This window comes from Alligator sinensis, unplaced genomic scaffold, assembly GCF_000455745.1.
Source record: "Alligator sinensis unplaced genomic scaffold, ASM45574v1 scaffold1384_1, whole genome shotgun sequence".
Taxonomy (NCBI): Eukaryota; Metazoa; Chordata; order Crocodylia; family Alligatoridae; genus Alligator; species Alligator sinensis.
The window spans coordinates 289,745-312,199 of record NW_005843132.1 but is presented as its reverse complement, the minus strand read 5'-3'; the positions used below and the strand labels follow the sequence as shown (position 1 = coordinate 312,199).

Below are 22,455 nucleotides of genomic sequence, written 5' to 3'. Positions count from 1 at the left end.
GGCTGAGATGCTGTTTTACCTGGATATTCTAGTTCTGTTTTGTTCTGCTCTTGTGTCACATTCCTGTTCTATAACTTATTCTGTCCTCTTATGGTAAGATGTTCTGAGCCTTGTTGAAAAGGACAACATAAAAATGAATTAAAAAAAAATGTCCAGAATACCATAAAGTATAATATAATGAACATACACATAGCGATAAGTAAACAAAGGATCTGCTATATGCCTAAAACAGTGCTGATTTTAACTATACAGTAAATGTGTACTATATCAACCAAACAGCAAACATAGCACATTTAAAAAAAAAATCAGAAAAAGTGGTGAAAGTGGAAAAGAAAATGGTATTTCATACAATGAATGACAACACTTTACCTGTGCCTGAAGTAGTGAGAAATAAAGAAATTCTAATCAGTAAAAAAATGTATGTTAAAATATGATGGGATGTATGCAAGTGGCAAGGATTGCTTAAGGTGATAATCATCTTCATGGACCAACTGGATATGATGGAACCTCTCCGTCTACATGGTGCTCTAGATCGGGGCAGGCAGTTATTTTGGGCGAAGGGCCGCTTACTGAGTTTTGGCAAGCCATTGAGGGTCATATGACAGGCAGCCAGGGGCAGATAAATATTTATTTTCTAAATTTTTCAGGTGTCCTGTGGGCCAGATTATTTTCTAAATTTTTCAGGTGTCCTGTGGGCTGGAGGGAATGGGCTGGCAGGCCGCATCCAGCCCGCAGGCCACATTTTGCCTACCCCTGCTATAGATAAATGTTTTTTGCATTTTTTTTCTCCAATGCCAATCCTGCAGTATTTTTTTTTTTTTTTTTAAATAACATTTCATCAAATCAAAATGCTTGATATGCACTTCCATGCCCTTTTTACACTTTTGAGAGAAAGGGATGTGAAAACAAGATTAAATCCAGTGGAGAACTGAATTAGTAGTGGCTTTGTTTTGGCAGGCACAATGATTGGTAATAAGACCCTAAGCTGTACATTTTGATCCGTTTAAAGAGCTTGTTTTCCTGTTTTCAGTATAATGAATGTAAATTAAAGCCATGCTGGCTTTCAGCTTCTCCCTGCTTCAATGAGTTGACTGGGCTGCTGCTTGGGGCTATGCTGGCCAAACTCTGGTTGGTTTCACAACTTTGAAGATTCCGAGGAATAGCCTGTCAGTTTCCTCACCAGACATAAAAATGAAAACTTGAGCTGTAGCAAAGGCTGGCTATGAAGTTAGGTATTGAGACCAATAAAAAAAGCAAAGTGTATTTCCCCTTCTCACTAAAATAGTTTAGGAGGACCTAAAGCAGATGAAAGGATGGAGGAGGGTGCCTTTTCTTTCCTGTGGCCAGAGGAGGAGAAAATGAGTTAATTGCACACTTGCTAGAAATTGGCTGATTTGAAAACTAGAGGGCCCAGACAGAAGTGACAATTTTTGCCCCGCTTGCCACAGAAAGCAGTTTTTATAGTCATGACCAAACACAAGTGCATGACTGCAGGCAACTTCAGAAATGGCTGATTGGGTGAAATCTGACCCCCTGTTGCATGAGGGATCAGATGAAGGCATTTCAAAATTGCCTCTTCTGTAACTTCTGCCTGGGCTGCTTGCCAGCCTTGAGCTGTTTCAGAATTGGGGGGAGGAAGGGAGCAGAGGGAGTTTGATTTGGGGGTTTTTCAGCCCCTGCTGGAGGGTGGGGCTGGTGTATCGGAGGTGAGGTTGGGGGGGTGTGCTAAAATACATCCACCCCACTCTCCAGCACTGGCTGGGGAACCCCTAGAACCAGCTTCCTCTGCTTCCTTTTCCCCCTCCCATTCTGAACCAGGGACAGGCTGAGAGAGAGGAGGGGCCATTGCTAGGGGAAACCAGCTGTAGGCTCCTTGCCAGCAGCTAGATTCCCCTTCCTGCTGCAACCAACAATGAACTTCTGTTTGTTCCAGGAGATTGCCAAAAGCGTTCTGCGTTACAGCTAAGTGTTCTCCGTTACAGTACGGAGCTGCACTTCTGTCTGCAAACTTCAAGCTCAAAGCAGGGTGTTCCTTCTATGTTACCATTTCGCTGCCTAGGAGGAGTTCTGTTCCCCAGTTGGCTTTCGTAAAGCCCTACATAGCACTTGGGGCTTGGACCAAGAGACGGACAGACCATTCATGCCTTCCTCACCAAGGAGGCATTAAGCTGCAAACAAACTTTTATGGCTGCACAACATTCAAGCAAAGGGCTATCTTAGCCCTTTGTTACTCCACAGTGCCTAAATTTTACCATGGCAATGACTAGTCATAATTCATGCCACCATTTTGTGGCCAACATCTGTTCACTTATGGTGGGAGAGTGCAGGTAGCCTGCAGCTGCCCAGACTCTTCAGCCACCCTAGGCAGGAGCTTCAGGGCCCTGATCCTGAGAGTCAGTGGCCCAAGGTGCTTTGCCTTGACATGGGGCTCATGTCTGCAAGTAGGGTCTGGGACCATTGTCCCACAGGATCAGGCCCCCAAATCCCTGGGAGTGGCGGCGGCCTGACCTTGCAAAGCAATAACCCTGTAGGATGTCTGTAGGTGTATTGAAGTTTATCAGTTGTGCAACAACACATTGCAGCACAGCTGATCACACTCCAAGGACAATGTCTGTTTTCAGCCTTAGGAGGGCACCAATGCTTTGAGAACACCATGCGCTGTATGTAGCTTCAAAGCCAGGTAAGATAAGCATGATCCATAGGACTGCTACAGTCAGTGCTTAACAGACTGGGATTTCCTATCAAAGCTCCAGCTGCCATGCAGGTCTCTTGAGCCATAAGAATTTTTGCTCTGAGAAATGAACCTTCTAGAGAGAGAACTGTATTGGTGCTAAGAGTTGTCTTAAGTTACAGCCTGCAGGGACGATGCAAGTAGTGCTTGCATCGGACAGCAGTGAATTTGCTATTCAGGTAGTGGCACTGTCCTTTCTTAGACCTGCTCATAACAAAGAATAGTATGAAGTGATCTTGGTTCTGTTTCAGAGCAGTTATAAATATAGACCAAGTTCACAAATGTAGAACAGAGAAAGTTCTGTTTGATTCTGCTGGTGACCAGAAAGGTTGACTATAATGTTTGAAGTGTGAGCCAGGCAGTACAAGACCACAATTCTCTTGGATGTCGTTGGAATCTTGGTTTCTGCTACTGAAACCTGCTGTCTCAAGAATGCCTTCTTGTCCATGCATCTCAGTCTGGAATTGCACAACGTCAGCTGGATAATAAGACCTGGAATAGTTCTTTCATCATATGCCATGAGAGAGTAGCTTTTAATGATATTATCTAGTTTCTACTTAGCAGTTTTCCCCAGTAGATCACAAAGCATTTGATCTACTCATTATCAATATATTGTTATCTAGTTTCAGATGAAGAAACTGGGATGAAGAGAGGCCAGTGGCAGACTTAGCAGTAGAACCCAGGTCTCGGAAGTCCTGGTTCAGTGATCTGTCCATTAGGTTACACTGCCTCCCCTTTAGTGGCAAAGGTTTTCCCTTTAGGTGCCACAAAATAATTAGTTTCCTTGTTCTGTGTGTGAAAGATCACTTAATGTCAGCTCCTGCAAGTTCCGTCTATGCACCAAGTTTGTTTGGCAAAACTAAGTGGGAGGTCAGTCTTGGTAGTAGCTCCCTTTCTCTGAAACTCTCCCACCGTTTTGGCTTGCCAGAACCTGAAGTTGCACATCTTCTCGAAGTGCTGAGACTCTTAGGCAGGCATTTAGCGGCAAAGTTAAGCTGGGGTATTGTTTGGGGAGTTCTTGTTTTGTATCTTGTCTTCTTTCATAACTCAACTGCTTTTTTATAAGTTGTTTTCTTTTCATTATAAGCTAGCATGAACTTTTTGTGATGGGCAGCATATAAATCTCATGAATAAATAAATTGATCTGTTCTGAGCTTGCTGTTCTACCTAACATCTCTTGACCTATCCTTGACACACACACACACGTCTCCCTGACATGATATGCTGATAGTAATAGTTCTTCTGGCTTCTGTCTTTCTGCCATCAAAATGTTCTGAAAGGTCTACAGACTGTTTCCCTCTAGTCTGAGATCTTAATCTTGGGCTGATGAATGTAATAGACTTGCCACTAGTCATTTGGAAGTGCTTTGTTTCACTAATTGGTCATGACAGTGACTTCTTTTCCTTGTTCTTGTGACAAGATATTTAGCAGAATTCGTGGATTTGTTGGAATCAGACAGGCTGCTCTGTGAGTGCTTCTGCTGTGGCCTCAAACTTGTGACCTCTGGGCTATCAATTGTGCACCTTAGTGCCTGCGCCACCCCAGCCCCCATGACAGCAACTCTTAAGCTTTTAATCCTCTTGACCATATTCCATGGCTATGCAAAGTTGCCCTGCATTTTATCCAAAACTTATTCCAGTGCCAAAATGCTATATTGTATTAAAGCTGTTTTTGTCAACAGCTACCAATACCCACAGAAACCCAAGAGCCCTGCCCACTGTAAGGTCTGTCTTACCCATTTCGCAGCAACTAATCAACTCACTTTTAGAAAGCAAAATCTTAATTTGGCTTCTATACGCCACAGTTACTAACCAACTTTCCCATAAACCACCCTAACTTTGTCCTTGAACTGATGTATGTTTAAGGGGGGGAGGCCCTGCAAGTCATGCAAGGTTAATGTTAAAAATAAATCGGAGGTGACTGTTGAGTTAGTGTTCACAAACACAAGACATTTACAGTTTTGCTTACATAGTTCTCCAAATTCTGGCCACTTCTAAGTCCATAAGAAATAGATTTTGGTATACTGTAATCATGAGCAGATAAATTCACATTTTGTTAATTCAGCTGCTTGTTGTAGCATTCTATGGTGCTAGTGCCTACATCTCTTCATGGACATAGAAAATGAAACCAAATAAATAGTATGAAAGCAAAGGGTAGCTGCGGATCTTAAAGAATTGGATCCATGGAGCCACATCATCTGGCCTTTGGTAGTGCCAGTCCAGCCACTTATCGGTGACGTTATTGGCTACACCAGCTAAAAAAAATTGATTGCCAGTGATGTTAATTTTCCTTTTATTGGTGCTGATCCAGTATGCCAGCAATATATTGGTACACCTCTATAAATCTTCTGTCTAAAATCTAATTATTGGGGAATCATCCTAAATTCAGAATTGTTTTGGATTCGGGTAAATATGGTATTTAGGGTCTCATTAATTATATGAAGGATACTTCCATTTATTAAATTCTAATGTGTAATACTCCCCAAATTAATAGATTAAGAGTAGTTAGTGTTCTGTTTTTGCTAAAAATTGTTATATATATATATTGATATAGTTGCCAACCTTCTCCAAAAGCAGGGATGATATTGAGGCTCAGTCTGCCTTGCAGAGAGGTCTGCTCCAAGGTTGGGTTGACTAACCTTGTGTTTGGTCTCATTCAAAAGCCAAAGTTAAGTAGTGTCCATTTGTATCACTGGATGGTGTTCTATCTATGTAGCTCTACAATTTTGAGACATCTTCATCCAAAGTTATAGATGGAACTATTAAGTATCACTGGTCAGTTCCTTTAGAAGGACAAGAACAATTATCGCTCCCAAACACATGGCAGAGAGAGCTTTTGTTGGGATAGGCACCCAAAATATTGTAGGTGTCATCTGCCTCAAAAGAACATTGGGAGATATGCAATTCACTGTGGGGAATCTAAGAGCCCTTCAGAAATTTTTCTTCCTGGGGAATCTAGACTCGGTCGCAAATAGAACAGTGTTGGTGAGGGAGGGGACAGGTTTGCTTGAAGGTATTTGGGAGCTATCTGGCTTGGGATTTTCCCACACCTTCAAGAAATCCGTGTGTCCAGCTAGGCAAGAACCCTGAGCCCTGGAAAATCAGACAAGACTCTCTGAAGGGCTGTATTGTAGTCAAATGAGAGGGTGAGAGATTGTATCCTTTTTTCTGTACTTTGCCTCCAAACTATATGGTCAACTTGCCATGTGCAGTTCTTTCCTTCTTTGTAAATCAATCCTTTTGCTATTTTGTGACATGCTGATTGCCTCTGGTAAAGCATAATCTCAGAGCAAGTGCCAATGCAGGGTTTTTTTGGCGCTTTTACCTAATAGCTGATTGAATCAGCTTTAGCTAAAAGTGCCAATAAGCCCTGCTGAAGCACCTGATCTTTACAGATGCTGGAGAGCCAGGTTGAAGTAATGTGCTGCTGCTTATGGTAAAGCTCAGGTTTTGTGTGGTGTTGTTTTTGTTTGTTTTTAACATCTGCAAGTAGGCTAAGTGTGTATGTCCAGTTCCTTTCTACAAGCTATAATAATTAAGGTTGCATAATACGTGGCAGAGATTTAGGATTTTAAAGTTAAATCGGTTCTGCAGCCTAAAACCAATTATTTGAAAGAAAAAAAAACAACCCATAAAATGGATATTTAAACAAATGTGCTTGCCTATGCTTGGGAGAGATTAACTTCTTAATTTTTTGCTAACTCAATTACAAGCTGTTACTTAACAGTAACAGTTGCCTCCGAGTCATCCATTGACAATTTGCTTCTGCTTGTCTGGGCTATACATGCCATGCCATTCATCAGCCAAAAGCTATGAATATCAATTTTTTTTGTCTGGAAATACCTTTTATTGGACCAGCTATATAGTTTGGGGGGGGGGGGGGGGGGGGGTGTGGGATGTTGATTACATTCTTGATTGCATGGTTCATGTCTAGAGAAGTAGCAGATGCAGCCTAAGCTAAATATCAGATAAAACTGACTTCTGCTTAAATGCATTATGTACATAATCTACATAAGGTACAGAGAGTTCAGCAAGGGAGCAGGTAAATTGTAATGAGCCCTAAAACTTCTGTGTTTAGACCCTAGTTTCTGGTGTCCAGTGAAGCTATATGAATCTTTTGTTTCCAGGTCTGTCTTGTTTAGGGTTCCCTTGAGTACAAGGACTGTGGGGCCAGAGATGGAGTGGCTTATCTATTTCAACAGCCTTTTACTTGTTTTGTGCCTATTTGTGATAACCTCTCTTTGCTCCACAGCTTGCTTTCCCTCTTTAAGTGACTATTTTCATTTATATAACAGTTAAACAAGTCACTATTTTACCTGGCATTTAGTTCAGGCTGTATCTGTTTTCTTCCCAGACCTGAGGACAGGCACTTTGTGCCTGAAAGCTTGTCTAATGTATATATTGGGCCCATATTTAGTTAGGAGAAAAAAGACATTACCAAAGAAGCCTTGCTTCTTGTATCCATGATAGGCCAGGGAACAACACCACTGTGATCCTTTTAAAGATTTAGGGTTGGATTTTTAGAACTTTGTATTAGGATCAACTAGCTTGCTAAACAGGAGTTTATACGATGATATTACAGGCAACCCCTACTTGGCGCTCTTAATTAGTTCCTGAAAACCAAGCGTTAAGTGAAACCGAGCGAAACAAACTTTCATTTTCACTTTCCACTTTCTAAAGCCACCAAAATCAAGGCTGCCAGGATTAGTGTCAGTTTCAGTACCAGCTGTCAGACGCCCACTAGCATTATAACAAAACTTGCCGAGCGTTAAGTGGAATCGGGTATCAATTTAAAACGAGCACTATAGCAAAATAGCACCAAGTGAAATGGCGGTAAGTGGGGGTTGCCTGTATATAAAGATTAATGTATACATGCTTAAAATTTGTATAGAGCTTCATGAGTATGAGGCAGTTCTTAATGTTGTTAACTAAAATGGTACTCCAGTGGGCATGTCTACATGTGCATTAATGCGCTGTAGTTACAGCACATTAAGTTTAGTACCTGTAATAACAGGTACTAAATGCACCATAATTAGCAGTAGCACCAGCGCACACCTTTTGTGATGCTAATGTGCAGTAGATTAATTCTGTTATGCATTAGCACAAGCACGGCTTTCGCCAGGATGTGCTAGTGGGCAGTAGAATTAGTCTGCTGTGCTTCTAGCACCTCGTGTAGATGCTACAAATATCCATTTTAATACTGAGATGTATTTTTGTTGTACCACCTGTCCATAAATCTTTTTGCAGTTGAGGATGCTGCAGTGTAAATAACTTAATGCTGAATAATCACAGCTTGTATATGTTTCATTGATTACATCCTCTTATGGGTAGGGACCTACAAATTCATGGCAGTAGTAGAGTGCATGGCAGTTCCTTTAATCTTGCACGTTCCCCTGCATGTACCTCGCCTGTTGCCCCCTCCCCTCCTTGCTGATGATTTAGCGGGGGACCCCACCATTCCCTTGTGATCAGCGGGGAAGCTAAAACCACAGGTTTAATTGTGGTTCTGTCAGGAGCAAACATCAGGGCCATTCGAGGCCCCTCAACCAATCAGTGACAGGAGGCAAAAACGGCACCTTATTTAAAACCATAGTTTTCACCTGCCTGCTAATCATGAGCAAGCTGCAAGCAGGGCCCCTCCACCAATCAGCAGAGGGGAGCAGGGGTGTGGGTGAACCTGCAAGATTAAAGGAGCCACAGTGCACCCCACTTCTGCCATGAATTCTGTAGGTCCCTAATTATGGGCATTTAGCTGGTATAGGATAATCAGCAACCACAATGTGGCTATATTTTCATTTGAAAGGGAAGGTGACCTAAGTTGACTCAGTTCATTGGTTCGCCATAATTCAAGGTTTTTGTCTTTTAAAATATCATTTAATGCATGTCTCTGCATTTGCCATATGTAAGTTATTGTTTCTTCTTAACCTCCTTCATTGTTTGATATCATAACTGGGTATTTTTTTTAACATTTATGTGGGTGGCAGTAGGTCACCCTGTCAGTGTCGCTCTTTTGAAGAAAAAAACAAAAAACAAAAAACCATGTATTACAGGATGCTATTTTTGTACGAAACTGTTAGCTTAGTGCATTTTGTAGGACTTTTGACAGTTGTATAATGTACTGTAGCCGTTTGACAAAAGTAGACTGTAGAAAAATGGATGAGGGAAAAAAGAGGTAACTTGTATTTGCGTTTAGAAGATATTTTCTTGCTTCCCTTTTTTGTTGATACACGGGTGTTTTAGATCTGTCTTGATTTGCATGTGAACCATTTTGTCTGATGTGTGCGCATCTTATCTAATTTGTTCATTAGCATCCTGGGACTTGACTTTTATGTTAGAATTTTTTTTGACATGGAAAAAAACCAGTTAGAGACTATTCATAGGATAGTTGTAAAACTTCCCTGATAGTGTGCAAGGTTAAAGTTTTATCCCACAACAAAGCAGATAGAAGAAATGCCAAAAGGTATTTGATCATCTGGCACAAGCTATATTCAAATTCAGAGCTTTAAAAAGTTCTGTATATTTAGCTATTCATGAAGAATATTTCATATTAACACCCTTAAAAATATGGCCAACCAGGATGCTATAAACATGACTTTACCTGTAATCTTGGTATGTCCTGTCTGTGTGTCATTTTAGTTTATTGATGTGCCACGTTGTTTTAGATGGACATATACAACCGTTACACTAAGGCTGCAGAAAAATTTACAAATCGTCCATGGGTCTCTGCCATTTCTATTGGCACATGAGGGGCAGGGCAGGGGTTTGTGGGAGGAGAGTAAAATGAAATTTCTGCCTCAGTACTGTTCCTGTGTCCTTACTGCACTCTTCCTCATTCTTTGGTTCTCCCTCAGAAGCTCCTAGCCCTCTGTCTCAGCTTCATGGAGACAAGATTCTGTTACTGCCCCAATTTTAATTTGTTTTGTTTTATTTTTTTTATGCTCCTTCCCTAGAAATAAAGTGCCTGTGAACAGCAGCAGCAGAAACAACTTTCCCAAAAAGCAGTAGCAGTGGAATGAAACTGGCATCATTCTTGACAGTCACAGCTGCCCTGTCCGGTTCTGAACCTCAGTAGGGAAATTGCCTGATCTTGTTTTATGTTGCTCTGTGGCTACATAACTAAACATTGAGCAGCAAAAGCCTTGATTTCTTTCTGTAGGTTCAGAAAGGCAACTATGAAAGGAGATTGCCCAATATGTATGGAAGAGCTAGAAGCTCAGAGTTTTGTTGGGTTTTTTTTTTTTAAGTTTAGATTCTGGAGGAGTTCTCAGGTTCCCATACTTGTCAGGCAATGCTTTCCACTTGTTCCATGTGAGTAGATTTTGTAAGCCTGAAGGTGAGGGACTTTCTTTTTTTTTTTTTTAACTTTCACGCTACATGTAATGTTCAGTTGTAATAGCTTGTTCAAAATCAAGCCATGTCCCAAGGAGTCAGCTGTCTGTAATTAGGACAGTGTAATCATTGGCAGATGTTACCTTACTTTTATCAGCTTGTCTTAGCTCTAATTAAGGATGATTAAAATAGTTGAAAAGTCTTTCAAGTGGAGATGGACTTTTTGGTCCCTAGGTCCATGTAATAGAAACAGAACTATAACTTGCCTTGGGTTCCTATTTCTGGTGCTCTCTAATAATTCTATAAATGTGCTTTTTCTCAGATTGTTTTAAATAAAAATGTTGATTTAGTAACGGTTAATGTAATCCTCAAATCCAAAATGTTGGTGCTTTTCTCCTGTAGGTCTGATAACACTTCATAACGTGAGACACCTAAATGACTTCATTCTATTTTTCTCGCCTTATGTATTTTAGAGAAGCAGGTCATGACATCCAAGGGCAGCTGTCTTTCAGATCATCTCTTCTTTCATTATGTTTTCTGTACATATATTCATTGACTTTTTAACCCTTGAACCCTACTTTAATAGGTGAAATTTCTTGGGAATTCTCCAATGAAACTTTTTTTAATTTGGGCATAAGTATTGATTAGTCCATCTCCTCCCCCCCCCCCCCCCACGCTAATTTTTTTTTGTCCCCCCCCCCCCCCCCCCCCCCCAATGCTTTTTGAGGGAACACGTGTCACTGTCTTAGCAAGAAAGATCTATGGTTCAATAGAAGCTTGCTCATCCCTTACGGTATAAATGACCAGCAGTTTAGGGCATTTATTTGAGGGCGAGGTCTTGGCCTACCCTGATTTTTCAGTTCGTGGCTGTTCCAGGGTGGGGTTATGTGTTAGAAACCTAGAAAAGTCTGTTTTTTATCAGGAAGCTGAACAGGAAAATGTTTTAAATCTCAGGGTCTCATGGCATAGGGAAATGTTTCCTGTCCAGATTTATTTTCAGGTGAGGTGGTTTTTTTTTTTTTTTCCTTTATAGGTTTCTGATGAAAGGTCACTGGAACCCTTAACCTTGTTTTATAAGTATTAAAAAAGCAGCATTTAAGTGGTCTAGGTATAATTTTTTTCTTCTTTCAGACTGGTTTCTACTTCCTTAGCATATCTTTCATAACTTAATAGTTCTTGAGTTTTCAATTTATTCTTCAAGGGTACATTCAAGTTACATTTCTCATATAAAGTGCCCAAACCCAGAAAAAAGCCTGCCATTTAGACCTCTGGACATAAAAAGGTACCAGAAAACTGTCTTTGCAGATTTGCTTTTAGAAGTTCAGGATCTTTCTACTTCTGTATCCTCTCAGGACGTGGCAATATAAACTTCATGACTATTCTTTAAAACTTTGTATACTAAAGAATGCCATTTTTGGAGGGGGTTCATGGATAGAGATTTCTTTGGCTGATACCGATCCGATAGCTCATTTACAGGAGCATAGCTGGGCAGTGTGGAGAGCAGCTCCCTGCGGGTAAGTCTGTGGAGGGGTAGGGGTGTGAGGGGGGGGAGGGGCATGGGGGAGCAGATCAGGGTCACCACGGTGAAAGGAAGGAGTGGGGCTGGGCTGGATTTGGGGTTGGAGGTGCTGCCCAGTCGTGGTGGTGAATTGGGACCCTGGGGCAAGGAGTGGGACGGAGCTGTGGGTTGCTCATCCAGGGGATCAGTGTCCTGGTGCTTAAAAATGGTGGTGGGGGCACTTGAACTAAAGCTCATCAAATGAGCTTTAGTTCAAGTGCTGCAGCCACCGTTTTTAAGTGCAGGGGTGCTTTTAGGAGCAGGGTTGAGGCTGGAGGTGGGCTGCCCACTGTGGGCTCGGGGCTTTCTTCCCTGCTGCCTTTGCCCTGGGAACCATGCAGTGGCCACACTGTGCCCCTGCTCACCCAGTGGCAGGAGGTACAACTTGCTGCCCTCACTGCTGCCGGGCAGGCAGGAGGCAAATGGCCAACATACGGCTCCTGGGACAAAGGCAGCAGGACAGAAAGCCTCCAACCCAGAGCAAGCAGCCTGCCTCCATCCTGCGCACAAATCTGGGAGGGCACATGCTCCTCCATGCCTCCTTGGGGTGGGGGGGGTGCATGCAGCAATGGGGAGCTGCCTCTCTTCTCCTCCCCACCCCATCCCCCATATCCCCAGAATGAGCCGCCCATGGTACTGTCCCGCTCCCCACCCTGGCCCCAGGGATCCCATTCACTGCCCTGGTTGGGTAGTAGCCCCAGCTGTTGCCCCACTCCCTCCCTCACCATGGGGGCCCCAATCTGCTCCCCTCACACCGCTTCCCTCCCCCATACCTCTTCCCCTTCAGAGACTACCCTGCAGGGTGCTGCTCTCCACTCTGCCCGGATGTACTCATGGCCATGTGCATGCTGCAGCTGCACACATGCAGCATCCAGAGGCCCTGGTCAGAAGGCATATTTATCAGTACATTATCAGCTACACTAGTCCAAAAAAAAGCCAATAGCCATGGTGCCAATCCGGCATAGCACTAATATGTTGGTGCACCTCTACCATTTTCGTGTTTGTGTTTGGTATGTCATCCCAACAAAAGTAGGACATGAATTCATATAAAATGTTACTGTATCCTGTTCCTTCAGGATATTCTTGTGCATGAGGTAACTCTTCTTGGTAAAGAAAATATCCTACCATAGTTGCCTTTGTAGACTTCTGCACTGGGGTTGCACCAGAGACTAACAGTTGAGACAATCGATTAAGAGTTAGATCCTATAAAGGACTTGGGCACCTAAAAGCTAGGTGTCTGGCCCTGGCCTGGAATCTAGAGTCCTGTTTTAGGTGACTAGGTTCCTTGTGAAATGTGGATGGTGTCTTTTACATCACACAGTCAGTGGTTAAAAGATGCAGACATTCTTAGGGGCCAGTGTAAACCTCTTGCAAAGTAAATTTCTGAACCAGTAGGATGCAGTACAGCTTCTACTTGTATACTCTTTCTGGCTCAATAAACATTGGATTACTTACTCCTTCACATTACAGCTTCAAGAGAAGTTTTGGAGAACACATTCAATCAGAGAAAGAATGGGGTTGTCTGACTGTACAGCTGTAAGGAGAGTGCTGTGCTATTCTAGGTCTTTCTTTAAAATATTTGAGTTCATGTTTATAAGTAAGCACAAAGAAGCTATTTAGACTTCCAGGGAACAGTTAACTGTTGTAACATTCACAACCAATCCAAAAAACAAAGGCTGGGAGGGAAACCATGGTTAGTCATTGTTGATTTTCTTTCTGTTTTTTCAAATTGATGAGGGCCTGATCCCGAGACATCACGGAGTCTCCTGCTGCCTTCATTGAAGAATGGTGGTACAAGCAACATGCACAGATACTTGAATTGTTGCTGGTATTGTGAGCAGCTCATTTTCTATTTCTCTTGGTGGCTGCAAAATTTTGATCTTGTTTTCCCCATCCTGCAAGAGGGTTATTTTTAGAATTAACCTTTTATCATAGTGTCTTACGGCTTATGGCTAGCAATGTAATAGCTAGAAGAATTATAATGCTTTCATCATGAAGGGCAGATGCGGTCTCCAAACCATCTTTGTGTATTTTCCTTCTTGAGGGGTTATGACCATGCTATGACCCATTTAGGAAAGAGTTTTAAAGATTCATTTTGAGAGGTTTCAAGCCAATACATTTTAAGTGCTGCTTTTTAATTTTTTTTTACTGTTCTTTAGGGACACAAAAATAGTACTTTTGGTAGCACTGTACTGAAGTAAGTTTTCCCTCCCCCCGCGCCCCCCCCCCCCCCCCCTCCCACAAGTGTTCGTTTGGGTACACTTTACTGAAGGAAGTTTTCCCCCCCCCCCCCCCCCCCCCCCCCAACTTACAACAGCTGGTAGATCCCTAATGTTGGATCTGGCAAATCTGTTTCATTTCACTTGTCATGAGGTAGCAGTTCTACTGGTCACAAGGGAATCTCTCAGTCATTTGGGGGATTATGTTGAAAGAATGATATGTAGATAGATAAGTATGTGAGTAATTGTTTAAGCACATGTATGTAGATAAAGTATATCTTTCTGGCTTGCACAAAGTACCATGTTGTGCTAACCAATGAGAACTGACCTTTCTTTAGAAAAAATAGCAAAGTGCGAACATGTAACAAGGTTGAAGTCAGTTATTTAAATGAGTTTTATCCTCATGTATTTAAACCCTTAACTTATTCATTTAAATCAGTCCTCCCTACTTCAGATGGTGCCAAAGAGCCCTGTTCATAGACCAGGATGTCCCTGTTCATGGTCCTTGCTCCACAGGTTACAGTCTAATAGGTAACTGGCTCCAAGGTAGGACTTGGAGTACTGATTGACGGAACTGAGTCAGCATGGAGGAAGGTGGCCAGTGGCATCCCTTAAGGTTCAGTATTCGGACCAGTGCTTTTCAACATGTTCATCAATTATTTGGATTCGGGTGTTAAAAATGTATTGGCAAAGTTTGTGAACAACACCAAATTATGGGGGAGTGCGGTCACGCTTGATGACAGGCTGGAGATACAGGCTGACCTGGACAGGATTGTAAGGTGGATGGATCAAAACCTGATTGGAGTACTGATTGACGGAACTGAGTCAGCATGGAGGAAGGTGGCCAGTGGCATCCCTTAAGGTTCAGTATTCGGACCAGTGCTTTTCAACATGTTCATCAATTATTTGGATTCGGGTGTTAAAAATGTATTGGCAAAGTTTGTGAACAACACCAAATTATGGGGGAGTGCGGTCACGCTTGATGACAGGCTGGAGATACAGGCTGACCTGGACAGGATTGTAAGGTGGATGGATCAAAACCTGATGATGTTTAACATAGAGAAATGTAAAGTGCTTCGTCTGAGGAGAAATAATCTGCAACATTTACAGACCTGGCAGTGCTACGCTTGCCAGCACCACAAGTGAAAGAGACCTGGGAATCATAATAGACCACAAAATGAACATGAGCCACCAATGCGATGCTGTAGATGGCAGAGTGAACACAACGCTGACATGCATCTGCTGATGCATGTCAGGCAAGACTAAGGATGTCATCCTCCCACTCTACTTGGTCTTGGTGGGACTGCAACTGGAGTACTGTGTCCAGTTTTGGGTGCTGCACTTTAGGAAGGATGTAGAAAAGCTTGAGAGAGTCTAAAGGAGGGCCACATGCATGATTAAAGGTCTGGAGATCAGGTCGTATGAGGAGAGGCTGAAAGACTTGGGACTGTTCAGCCTGGAGAAAAGAAGACTTAGAGGGGACTTGGTGGCAGTCTATAAATATATTAGGGGCATACATCAGGGCCTGAGGGAGCATTTTTTCACCAAGGCACCCCAGGGGAACACTAGAAACAATGGACACAAACTATTTGAAGATTTCTCCTTATGTCCAATCTGAAGCAACTTCTTTACGATTTGAGTGCCTAGGGTCTGGAACAGACTCTCCCCAGAAACGGTACAATCACGTACCCTGGAGGGCTTTAAAAAACACCTCGACCTGCACCTTGCTGGGGTCAGATGACCCCAGCAGTCTTTCCTGCCCAAGTGCAGGGGGGGCTAGATCCGATGATCTGATGAGGTCCCTTCTAGCCCCCAATATCTATGAAACTAAATCTATGAAGATAAAAGAACAGATAGATGGGAAGGAAGTAGAAATTAATGAGATGATTTGGTCAGCATATGACAAGTAGTGCTTTCAGTGTACAAGTTGTTGCCAGGCTTTCTTTTTAACCTCTCTCTTCTTCAGGTTTTGTATCCAGTTAATTAAGTGACTGTTTAAGCAATGGTGCTACTGTATTACTTAATGAGTCCTTATAAGTAAAACTGTTTTGTCTTACAGTAGTTCCTGGGGGTGGCATAACAGCAGGCTATGCTGTCATCACTTGGAAGTAAAGCTTTCGAAGGGAAGTATTTTTGCCAGAGATATCTGAGAAACTTAGCCCCTTAAACTGTTTGCTCGTGAGTGAGCTGCCTGCGAGCATGCCCTTGGATCATATCAAGTTATACAATCCAACCATACCCTCATTAGGAAAGGTCATTATAATTTTACCTGTAAGGAGTAAGAAATAAGGGTGATATAATTTATTTGTGATGTCAGTGCAGGTTTTTGGCTGGCGCTTAGAGCATGACAAAATAAAATCTCTGAAAGAATAATAAAAACTGAATACAAGTCTAATAGAGTTGCAGGTTCTTGTGTATTTGCCACAATGGTTCATAATAAGCCTCTTGATACATTCATGTTGCTCTGTTTCTGCTGAAAAATCTGGAGCCTGATTCTATAGAAGCAAAACTGCTTTGATGAACAGAACTTCTTTTAGATGTGTGACTCTCAACCAGGGTGGCTAGGGCAACTTGGGGTTACCACCAGATCTTTTGAAGAGTGCCATGAGGCACGAGATAAGCCAGGCTCAGACATGTCCCAGCCTGGATAATCCTCCACTTCTGCTGCCCAACCCCCATGTCAGACAGTAAGCACTGTAATATATAAATTAGTTTTTGGAATTGGGTGCTGCTCAATTTACAAAAGTTATAGAGGACTCCTTGAATCCATTGAGCAGGTGCTTTGAGTCCAAAAGGGTTGAGAACCACTGTTTTAGATGAATGAGAGGTTTGAATGTATACGGTATATTGGTCAGGCCCTTGATTTATGTATTCTAAAGTATGCAAAGCAGCACACTCATAACTTGTTACCTCAACAGGAACTTGAGGTAATGGTGTAACCAGGGTTGTTGTTTAATAAACTGGGGAAAGCTCAGTGAGCGTGGAGCCTACCAGTTGCCAAGTGATTAAGATGCTGTATTTAATTTAAATCTGTTGGAGAACATTTACTTATTAAAAACAAAGCCTACATAGGAAAGAGCCAATGCAGCCATATAACTTGGCAGTAGCTGCTAGATCAATTGGGTTGCAAATAGTTTGTCATTTTAAGCAGCTGTTAGGTCTTGTTTCCTGTTTAATGCAACTTTAACCATTTAACTTGCCTTTTTTCCAATGCTGGAATACTTGTTGCTGCACTAATTGGACTTCTTAAAGCAAAAAGGGTAAACGTATATTTTTGGAAAGAACATTTAAGACATTTTAGTAAAGGTCCAAGAGGTTCAGAACTTAGTAACTGAAACGTGCAGCTGGTACTTCGACCAGTAGTCTGTACAATCTTTTGTTACTATCTTTGGGAATCAACAGGGCTTAAATTACAGAAGAGCTCTTTGAATTCTGAGGCCAGTCTAAGCATTAACTTAAACTATAAGCTAAAAAGTGTGTAGAAAGTCTACTGTGCAAAACAAGCTTATTGTTTGTTTGTGATGGCAAATGAAAATTTGCTGGTGTTACAGAAATAATTTTCTCCGTGAATAGGGAATGATAGTTATGGTATAGTAATTTGTTCTTTGCCAAAACATTAAAAATAATAAAAAACCAACCTTTCATGCTAGATATTGCTAATATGCAAAATGCCCGGTCATGTTCAGGATAGAAATTGAAACTAATATGGCTTAAAACAATGGTTCTTAATATCTTTAGACCCAAGGCACACTTCAGAAAATGGCCGCTCTTAGTTTCTGTTTGCATTTTTACTATGGAAAAATAATAGTGCATTTTTTCTGTTGCATGGGACTCAAGGACCACAACAGGTCAGAATGTATGTACACTGTGGATTGGTATTTCAAATCTGACTGAGGCACCCTAGCTGAGAATCACTGGTTTAAAGTCATACCAAGAGTCTGTCTTTTAAATGTCTTTTAAATGGCCCTTCATTAGTATCTGGGTTGAGCAGGTTTTGTTGCCTGCTGCTTCTTGGTATAAGGGTGAGTAAACAAAAAAATTGAAACTGAAAGTGTTATTGATTGAATCGGCTGTGTCTGTAAATTGCTTTAATCAGCAGCTGCTTAAATTAGTGAGCTAAACCGCGTTTATTTCTCCAGCTCCTTTATTTTGTGGTGTAGTGCAACTACTCTGGTCTGGCTGCTTATCATGACATGTTGCAAATTTAGACATGCTGATATTTGTAATGTATGCAGTCTTTGCATTTCAAACCATTCAAAATGGTAGGCCATGAATTATGAATAGGAATGCTGTAAAATTGGCATTTCTGTACTTTTCTCCAGCTACTTGCAAGCAGGTTTGGGAAGACAGAATTTTACTGTAGTTGCACTGACATTGGAGTGCTAACGCTAATACAAAAAAGTGAAGAGGGTATTGAAGTTGGCTTGTCCACCTTGGTGAGAAGACAGCAAACTGATAGCATAGGGAAAGCTTTACCTTCTGATTTTCTGTTCTCCATGTCTTGGTTGATGTTGTCTTTTCAATGTGAGATACAGTACAGGTGTCTGAAAACCATATCTTTCAAACAGAGCTATGTATGGAATCCATTGCAAATTTTGCTTTTATTTCTAAGCAGCGTTGCACACTGCTGTCCTGCTGATTTTTACTTCATAACTGAAGTGGGTATTTTGCATACGTCATACTTTCAGGCTTTCTTTTCTAAACCTAAAACTAGTGAACAGGGCTTTCCAGTACTCCTAGAATAATAAACACAATAATCTTTCGCTTGGAAAAGTAGCACTATTGACTTGGTTCTTGAATGACTTGTTGATAAAATTTATCTCTGAATAGTTTTTATGATGGTAGATGGAATACCAAAATTAATAAATTCAGTGCTATGAATTCTTAGCACTAGTGGGGATTTACATAAAGCAGCTCTTTGGAAACTTCTCATTTTAATTCCAGGTTTTCTCTGGCCCAAACAGCTGTTGCTGTATTGCAGTGATGCTGAAGATGTCTGATTATAAATTAGGATTGAAAGGAAATTCAGGTAAATGTATTAAGGAATGCAGGATGGATGCCACATGGAAGGTGTACTTCTAACATTTCCCTTCCCTTGTGCCCTGGGACTAGTGCATCCATATTTCCCTCTTTAGTAATATATTTCTGCAAAACTTTGTACGTAGTATGTTTTCATGGAGTTAAGTCATGATTTACTTAGCTTTTTCTTTTTCTTTTTTAATTACAATTGTAGTGCCTGGTCCTTGCCTTACTGCCAGAAATTCTAATATGGAGGTGGTGTCAGCAGAAATGAACAGCTTGCTCCCTGAGGAAATAATGGACACTGGTATAACTCTCGTGGAAGATGATAGTATTGAGGCTGTTATTGTATCCTCACCTATGGGAGAGTCCGTTCCCATGGAAACAGAACTGGAAGAAATTGTGAACATAAGCTCAACCAGTGACTCGGCAAATACAACTACTTCCGCGGTCACTGCAGAACCAGTTACTGTGCCCAGCAGTCACTCGAGCCATGTTGGAGTGAATACTACGATTACAAAAACTGACACCAATGCAACAGTAAAACCTACGTTTCAAAGTGGCCTCCATAAACTTGGTACTTCGACTCCAGTGACTATATCAGCCAATCAGATTATTCTGAACAAGACCTCTGACCTTAAACTTAGCAATCAAAGTATTAAACAGGATGGGCAGAAGCTAATTGTAACAACTTTGGGAAAGTCTGGCCAACCAATTGTTTTAGCATTACCACACAACCAACTACCCCAGGCACAGAAGACCACATCCCAAGCTCAAAGTGGAGACTCTAAAGTACCAGGCCAGCAGATTAAAGTAGTTACTATTGGAGGGAGGCCAGAAGTGAAGCCTGTTGTTGGTGTTTCAGCTTTGACACCAGGAAGTCAGCTGATAAACACTGCAGCTCAGCCTTCTGTATTACAGACCCAGCAGTTAAAAACAGTGCAGGTAAAAAGGGTTTATCCCTAATGATTTTGAATGAACTGTTTTGTTATAAAGCTAAAACTGCTGCCAGGTATGTTAAAGAAGATGTGATCATAGACTTCTTAAAATTTATCTATTCATGTGCATGTGTATAGAATATTGGGGGAGGGGAGTTAGTCCATGAATTTGTGTATTTATTTAAAATGTATGTTCTTTACCTTCAGTTACTGCCTAGGAGCTTCAAATTTGTCTCTGTCTGCTGTCAGAATTTGAGTAGAGGAATTCTTTTCTGAATCTTTCAATAAATCGTGTACTTTAGGAAGATTGAACTGAACTCTGCATATATGTTGTTTCTTCTTTCAGAGTCCACACTACTTTTTCCTCTAGCTTGAACATCTGCTTATAGTTAGTTGTTTGCAACAAATAATCTGAAAAGATTTTACAGCATGTGGGAGGCGGGGAAGAGGGAAGAAAACAAAAAGGTACTTTTCTTCCATCCCAAATCGGCTTAAGCCTGGTTATAAGTGCTTATGAACTAGACTTTTTCAGAGCCTAGGCACTCAAATCCCTATCTTCTAAGCTTGACAACAATCTTGGAGTTATTTAGCTTTAGACTTTCTAATCGCTAGATAGCCTGTCTTGGTCTGAACTTTCTTTCTTATACTGGTATGGCATCAATCAGTTTCAGGAAAAACTCCATGACAGCAGTCAGGTATAATCTCAAAAATGGTAAGACTTATGAAGTTTCTGTTCTTTACAAAGTATTTAGACTTCTAAAGGCTGTACCTGGATGGGGAAAAACACCTTCCCACAGGTGCTAACACAATGGAGAAATTAAACTGAACAAAATAGCTTGCCTTGCATGGGAAATGATGAAACTGTAAACGGACTATAATTAACTAATTGTTCAAATGGGGTATTTTAGAGCATGCAGATCTGAACCAGGGCAAACAAAACTTTTGAAACTACTTATTTTAAAGTACCAGGTCATCTCTTAACTGTTCATTCAGGTAATCTTTTGGGTACTTTGCAGCCACATCAAAGCTGGATTCAAAATCCCTGACCGACATGATTTGTTTAAATTTGAGTTTTTCCTAGCTATTTTTTCTTAGTTCCATTGTTAATGTGAAGGTATTCAGAATATTTTTGAAAGGCTTTGAGTCTTGGCTCAGCATAGGGACAGTCAAGAATGGAGCTGTTCCTGCCATTTGGCTTGAGCTTAAGGCGATGCTGGCAGTAAAAAGAAAGTTGGAGGGGAAAATGTGTACAAATGGTGTTGCACTTTCTGGTCACACTGTTCATTATTTTTCACTTGTCCATTTTATCTGAGACCAGACAAATCAGCTGTTCTTCCTGATTGATTTCTACTATTTTAGCTTTTAAGAATCCTGAAGGCTTCCATAGCATAACAAGTCAATCATTTCTGTCCATCTGCAATATTCTGTACTGCTCTTATAAAACTGACTTACTCTTTCTCTTTTGGATGTCCATGGTCCCCCTACCTCCAATCCTCTTCGTACTCCAATGTTCCACTATATTCTTCCCTGTAGAAACAGCTGGAAGCAAAAGCTGACATCACATGACCAGCCAGTTCCACTAAGGAAGTTCTGCGCTAGACCATAGCCCATTTTTGTCAATCTGTTACTAAAATACAGGCATGCAGGCAGCACAGCTGTATCTTTTTCCAGATAAGTCAATGGGATCTTCTGCAAGTCAGATACAAGCTGTTTCTACAGGGAAGAATATAGTGGAACATTGGAGTACGAAGAGGATTGGAGGTAGGGGGGACCATATTCTGAAGGAGTGGGGAAGGAGGACGAGATGGTAAAGAATGCATGTCCAAGGAAGCAAGAAGTTTATATGGAAGAGAATGGTCGAGAGGAGGGTGGCAAGCGAGGGGGGAAGGCAAGTCAACAGTGCAATTCCTTGTTTATCTTAACTGCTGGCAGGTTTGTCTTACCTTGTGGCATGCCTGCCAAGAAGGTTAATCCCAACACACCCGAGGTGCCATTCCCATCCCTTTCCTCTACCTGGGCGGGTACTCTGCACTCTGCTCCTGCCCAAGCTGCTGTGTGCCACATAGAGAGGCTGCTTGTGCTACTTGTTCAAGATAAAATTTGGTATTACTAATTAAGAGGAATAACCCTTGGTTTGAAGAACTGCTATGAAATGGGGATATATATATTTTTACATAAATAATTGGTCCAGCAAAGAGGCCCCAGATTCAACTGAGGAAGTTGCAAACCTGAGTGGAAGAGTTGGGCAGAAGACAAAGTAGTGTGGCACTTGGTAGACCAGGTGCAGCCAAATTTATAGCCTGTGGACTAGGGTGCCATGTGATTTCATCTGACCCACGGGCACCCACCTATTAACTGTACCCCACCCAGTCTGCACGCTTTGCTCCCACCCTTACGTGCGGGACAGCCCCAGCTTTGGCCAACACACACAGCTTCTGGGCATGGCTGCTGCTGCCACTGCTGCAGTCGCTGAGGGACCTCGTCAGCTTCCCCAGCCTCCAGTTGCTCCTCCTCATGTTCCTGCTGCAGCGCTGGATCTGGGTAGCAAGTAGGGAAGTTGTAGCTGGGTGAGAGCACAGGGCTCAGGCTGGCGGGAGCAAGGAGCCTGCATCCAGTAAGGTGGTAGGAACACAGGGCTCAGGTAGGCAGGCTGTGGGGGTGT

General features: G+C 41.9%; 1 protein-coding gene across 8 annotated transcripts in view; it reads left to right on the top strand.

Moving 5' to 3' along the window:
• LIN54 (lin-54 DREAM MuvB core complex component) overlaps positions 1-22,455 on the top strand; it is a 78,392-nt gene that overhangs the window by 7,527 nt on the left and 48,410 nt on the right. For 4 of the 8 annotated variants that reach the window (XM_025193921.1, XM_006037530.3, XM_025193917.1 and 1 more), the window contains exons 1-3: positions 16,073-16,089; positions 18,781-18,865; positions 19,070-19,800. In XM_025193921.1, the coding sequence (XP_025049706.1) occupies positions 18,820-18,865; positions 19,070-19,800 (777 nt within the window). In that variant the 5' untranslated portion in view covers positions 16,073-16,089; positions 18,781-18,819. Of the gene's footprint in view, positions 1-9,680; positions 9,799-16,072; positions 16,090-18,780; positions 18,866-19,069; positions 19,801-22,455 lie in introns of those variants that run through there. The other 4 variants (XM_025193923.1, XM_025193922.1, XM_025193920.1 and 1 more) reach the window with 3 other exon arrangements.